At 33.2% G+C, this 6000-nt stretch overlaps 1 protein-coding gene across 2 annotated transcripts in view; it reads right to left on the bottom strand.

Moving 5' to 3' along the window:
• Positions 1-303: 303 nt before the first annotated feature.
• Proc (Proctolin) overlaps positions 304-6000 on the bottom strand; it is an 88642-nt gene continuing 82945 nt past the window's right edge. For both annotated transcript variants that reach the window (XM_067767332.1, XM_067767331.1), the window contains exon 3: positions 304-4713. In XM_067767332.1, coding sequence (XP_067623433.1) covers positions 4549-4713 — 165 coding nt within the window. In that variant the 3' untranslated portion in view covers positions 304-4548. The remainder of the gene's footprint in view (positions 4714-6000) is intronic.

Below are 6000 nucleotides of genomic sequence, written 5' to 3'. Positions count from 1 at the left end.
GGACATGCATATGGCTTAGCAGCTAAAAGGCTAGCACTGACATGAATGTGAAAGATTCGAGTTCAACGCTCAGCTCCCGAAAAGCTAGCTGATGAAGAAGTGAAATTCAGAAACATGTCCTAGTAACCATCGCCTTTTGTAAACTTACAATTTTTCTCTAATATCAATTATAAATATTTTTGTTTAAAATGAAATGTTGAAAATATATTATTTTCTATTATTTTGCTTATCCTCCCATTGGGCGTAGCCTCCGTTAAGTTCTAGTATTAAATAAGCCAATTCGACATACAAACATAAGTTAATACTTTATTTATTTATTCATATATTGTCTAACATAAAGCTGCCCCGATTTGACTGATACGACATATTACGTGTGCACGAGTATATAGGTATATGTAGGTATATATATTTATTTTTTTAGCTTAAAATTTTACTTAAAATGCTTCCATTCGATATATATAACACATTTTTTTCTAATACACATTTTTTATTTAAAATATTTTCAACTAACATTTTGTTTTTTTTTTATGCGTTTTTTAACAGTGTTTTCATTTGCTGCCCCGGAGCAGCAGTAGCAAAGAAAAATATGCTCTGCTACCGTTCCGGCTCTTAACATGAACAGAGCATAAAGCAGAGCCGTAGCATGAAAAAATGTGATATGATTTCTTATGCTCTGCTACGAGCTGCGTTGTATTTTAGATCGGAGCAAATAGTAGAATAAAAAAAACTCACACTAAATGCTATTTGTAGTGAAGCGAGAGCACAAACACAAACATGTATTGCTATTTTCTCTGTTAGGCATTGTTATGCTGAACTTTGTCTTTTCTCTTGCTTTTGTTGTTGGCGTTGTAAAGTTGTTGTTTTTGAGCTTTGGTTTTATTTTTCCATCTTTAATTGTTGTTGTAGCTTCATGTTTTTGTTGGTATGATTATTAAGTCGAGACTTTCTCCTCTGTTTCCACGTTGCATTGCAAGATGCATGGAGGAACGATACAAGGTGGCCGCATCGAACAGCTGATTATAACCTTTTTTTATTTGATTTGATACATCAACTTCCGGCGCAGTACGATTTTGACATTTGTCCATCGAATTTACAAAAACAAAGTACATGGAATTCTTATTTATGTATGTAGGTATGTCACCATGCTGCCACCTTGTATCGTTCCGCCATGGCAAGATGATGTAGATAAGCAGACACATGAGAAACAACAATGATCTGCATAACAGTGCCTTTGCATAGCAAATTGCATTAACATTTTTTTTGCTTCCGCTCCACTACAAATAGCATTTCGTTTAGAGTTTTTACTCCAATATTTGCTCCGCTCTAAAACACAACGTAGCTCGTAGCAAAGCATAAGAAGTTCTATAAATTTTTTATGCTACGGCTCTGCTCTATGCTCTGGTCATGCTCAGAGCCGGAGCAACACCAAAAATAATTAAACTCCGGAGTAATGTAGCATTTTCAATCACTGGTTTTTAAAGGTTTTGCCTTTTGCCTAAAAACTACGAAAAATTATTGTTTTCATGTTAACATTCACAATTACATAATGAATATGAGTAAATTACTTATTTATCAATATGAATGTTTGCATATATTTTAACAAATACATGAATGTTTACATAAGCAATAGTTGTTTCTGTTTCTGCACTTATTTAAAATATCAATACTTCTACAATATATGTAAATACACAGGAATGAATTTCTAAACATTTTTTTTCACTAAATGATATCATATAAGGACATAAATATGGGTAATTATTGTTGGTTAGTAATTGTTGTTAGGAACATTTAAATATTTTTGGTCTAAAATATAGCACCTACATACATATGAGTATAACGACTGTGTTTAATCTATATATTTCTCAACTAAATAATGTGAGTAATATTAAAATTGAAACATACTTTTTTATTGATTTTTTTGTTTTTTTTTTTTTTTTGTAAGTTTAAAATAAGAAACTAATACTTTTTTTCAGTGTATAATGAACAAAAATATTATAAATGAAAGAAATTTTATTAATATGAACAACTTTTTACAAAAGCTAAGTGAAAAGCCCATTTTTCCGCGCACTTCGTTACTTAGTACGAAAGCTAGGAAGCTTAATACCAAGAGGTTAAAGCTTTCATGTCCATTAACGAATGAAAGCTGAACAACGCTTAATAAACTTATCGTTGAAAGTTTTTGTGAAGTAAGAAGGCAGTCAAAACTCTCTGCCAATTGATTTGAAAAGCCTTGAAATTTCAATGCATTGTGAAAACTAAAAACCTCCTGGCTAGGAATATTTTAAAGCAATAACTTTACATTCCATTTAAAGTACAGTTGCATGTAAAGGCTTAAATGTTTTAATTCAAAAGTCTTCAAAGCTTTGTGAGCACTAACAACTGTAAGGGTTCGTAACTTGTATGTACATAAGCTTTTCTTTGGCTTACTATATCAATAAAAAAGCATAAGGGCGTACGTAATCAACATATTCAGCCCAATCACGCAATCCATCGTAGACTGTTTTTTCGGGAAAGTTACGAAATTGCTATCATGCAATTCCACCGTGTTTCCGAACGTCTCCGAAAGTAATAAGTAAATCGAAATTCGTACAGTGGCATTACTGAATTCACTTGGAACGTAAACTTTTGACGTTTATTTGAAATTTTCTACGACAAGTTCTTGCCAACAGAGAAAATTTACGAAGCGCGAAAAATATTTAAAACAAACAGCCCAATCACGTAATCCATCGTAGCAATGTTACGAATTCTAATGTTACGAATACCGAAAAAACAGACTACGATGGATTGCGTGATTGGGCTGATTTATGAAGTCTAAGCAAAAAAACTGCATTTCAATTCTATAAGCTTTTCGGGTACCAAAAATCTTAAGGCTTTAAAAAATTACATTTTAGTATTGATTTGAAAAGCTCATTTTACTTCACCATGAAAACTCTAAGCTTAAATATAAAACCTTCTTTCATTTTTGTACTATACAACAGAAACGTCCAATATATGAAGTGAAACCCATAAAAGCTCATTAAAAAAGCTTTTTAAGTAATACCGTTTTGCTAAATTATATTCCCGTTTAAAACATATATTTATAATAAAACGCAAGGAATGTTAAGTGGAATTAGCCGTAATTTTGGAATATTAGCAAATTTACTGATGGATTAAAGGTTGTCTTCAATGAACAATAATCTTGATTTCCTTACAGTATAATGCTAGTTCGGATGTTCTTAAAGCTTTTGCCATACAAGCTTTTTGTTACAAAGCTTTAAAATTTTTATATACTATATTCAGCAACTATAACTCTCAAAGCTGGAAAACAAAGAAAAACTTAAAGCATTGATTTCAATGGAAGCTCATCTAAAGCTCATAAACTTATTTGCTAAAAACAAATTTTTAAAAGTTTTTTGTTTGAAAAAGTGCTTAGCCTTTGATTTTATAAGTAAATTAAAATTCAAAGATTCATGTCTTATTAAGTTTTGTTCTTTCCATCTTCGAGTAAATATATTATTACTAAAGCTTTGACTCGTATCAGACTTGCTTAGCAGGTAGAGAATGTCAAAATAAAGCTTCCCATTTAAGAAAGCTTTTAAACTAAACCATTATTCAAGCTTAAATAAATCAAATTGGACTAGCATGTGCTCTTTCCATTTTAAAAAGTTCAATAGTATAAGGAAAGCTTTAAACCCTCCTAAATTGCGATCTTTAAAGGAAAAGGTATAAAACATTCAATTTATTATATATTTCAACTTACTACAGGCAACAAATGATGAACTGTTTCTTTATCCCTTTTTTACATAGCATGTTTTTCGTGTTTTTAAGCTCCTATGCTTTAGCATCTAAGACTTGGAAGCTCATGAACATATTTATTAAAACAAAAATGTTAATTTTGTATTGCCAACATGTTCAAAACCTTGGTTTTTGCGAGTAAATTATAGATCATAAGGTCATATTTTATAAATCTTTTTCTTAAAATTTTTTAATAGTTGTATTATACTTGAAAACATTGACTGGAATCAGAGTTTCTTAGCAGGTAGCGAAAGTTAAAATATAGCTACCCATATAAGAAAGATTTCTAAAACTCTGATTTTTATTGAAACAAATATTCAAGCACAAGGAAATCAAACTTAACTAAATTGCGTTCTTTCGCTTCAAAAAGCTGATTGATATTAGGAAAGCTTTGAAGCTTCCTAAATTTCGACCTTTGGAAAAAAGCTACTGAAAACTCAGTATAATATTTTTCAAGTTAAAACATACAAAGGAATGATTCTGAAGAAAACGAATTGTGATCTTTTTATAAACTTTTCGTTTCAAAATAATTCAAATTTTCTAAACAAATTGTTTACATAGGATGCTTTTACATATTTTCAAGCTCCTATTACATTGAATACAGTTTCCATCAATCTTCTTCTATTTTTTTCGCTTACAATTTTTCATCTTGAATACAATTACTTTTGCCCACTCTTCTCCTTCCTACAACTCTGACCTTTACATTCGGCACTGTTACTGAAATTTTATTTTCATTTGCATACAGCGTTATGTAGTAACTTTGTTTTATTTAATTTAATAGTATCGTCCATTATCGTACATGCCACGTGTGCTATATTTTCGTGGCATCTCCATACCATCCATGCCATTCACTTTATTCAACCAGGAAGCACGTTGCGCTAATGTATTGCCATTAGCCTCGTTCGGTGGGCGTTGCTCTTCATTGCTGGACTCTAAGATCTGTATGACATGAAAAGAAGAAAAATAAATCAAATTATATATTTTGGTAAAGTTGTATATTTAGGACAGCAAGAGTGTGAGAACTTAAGGTGTGTTAAATTGATGACAGATTTTTTTTCCAATTTTGCTGATACGCTTTTCATTTACAGTACGGCCGATCGACTATTGCTCAAGCTTGTCTTACTTTCGGTTACTTACTAAGTTACGAGCTTTTCATTTTATAAAAATCTCAAGTTTTGGTTCGACTATGAGACAGTTTTTTAGTCTCGCTTTGGACCAGGAATAGAAGTTATCGATATAATCAATAGCTCAGACGTACCTTTAAACACAATACAACGTTCGCAATGCCAGACACTTAAGTACTGACCACCCAGCGGGTTAAGAGATTAACTCCTTAGGCGACTAAAATCCACAGAGGCAGACGCTCGACAGGTACAAAAAAAAAGGTCTCCAAGTAATCGGGCTAAAAGGCTGAAGGTGTTGGTACCGGATCGTACCGAATTTATATCCGGAGGCTTTTGAAGTTGCAACAATAACATACATACATATGCATATAATAGGATGCGAGTGCTTTTGATTCATACACACTTGAAGTTTAGGCTGCATCATAGGTTGCATTTTCAATTTCAGTTTCCGGTTCAGTTTCGGTTTCTTCGGTTTCTTTTCCATTTCGGTTGCAGGAGCGACTCAGCTTCAGTTGCCGTTTCGGTTTCACTTTTCTCTTGTCTTAAAAACACACACTGGAAAAATCTGCAGGTCTGTCAAATTGCTGCTGGGATGTCTCATTATGACCCCTGAACAACACCTACATAGGAGGCCAGAGAGCTCAACATATAAAAGAATAACGAATAGCTGAACAGACGGTTTTCGCTAAGCTGTCACAAATCGGGTCACCTTCACAAACAACTGCTTGATCTAGCCCCGCCTTCAAGAGGGTTAAGGGAACATCGCCGAAAGCACTATGATGAGATCCGGCACCTCTCAACACAGTCGTTTGATCGAGAAGACGGCTCTAGGCAAAATCCACACAGAATAACGCCTTTGCCAGGATGCGCCCCGTAAACCCTGCCATCAATATACAGTATCCTACTACTGCAGAAGAAGAAAGTACACCACCAAGGGAGACACGAATCACCCTTGCCCAACTTAGTTCTAGATACTATAACTGGTTAAACTCTTACTTGTCCAGAATCAACCCCGACATACATTATATATGCCATGCATGCGGTGTGTCCCCACATGACACCAACCATCTTTTCAATTGTAATGTGGAACCTACGCATCTAA

The sequence above is a fragment of the Eurosta solidaginis genome, chromosome 2 (genome assembly GCF_040869045.1).
Source record: "Eurosta solidaginis isolate ZX-2024a chromosome 2, ASM4086904v1, whole genome shotgun sequence".
NCBI classification, from domain to species: Eukaryota; Metazoa; Arthropoda; class Insecta; order Diptera; family Tephritidae; genus Eurosta; species Eurosta solidaginis.
Note: the sequence above shows the minus strand (reverse complement) of the source record. Positions and strands in the feature narration are given on the sequence as shown.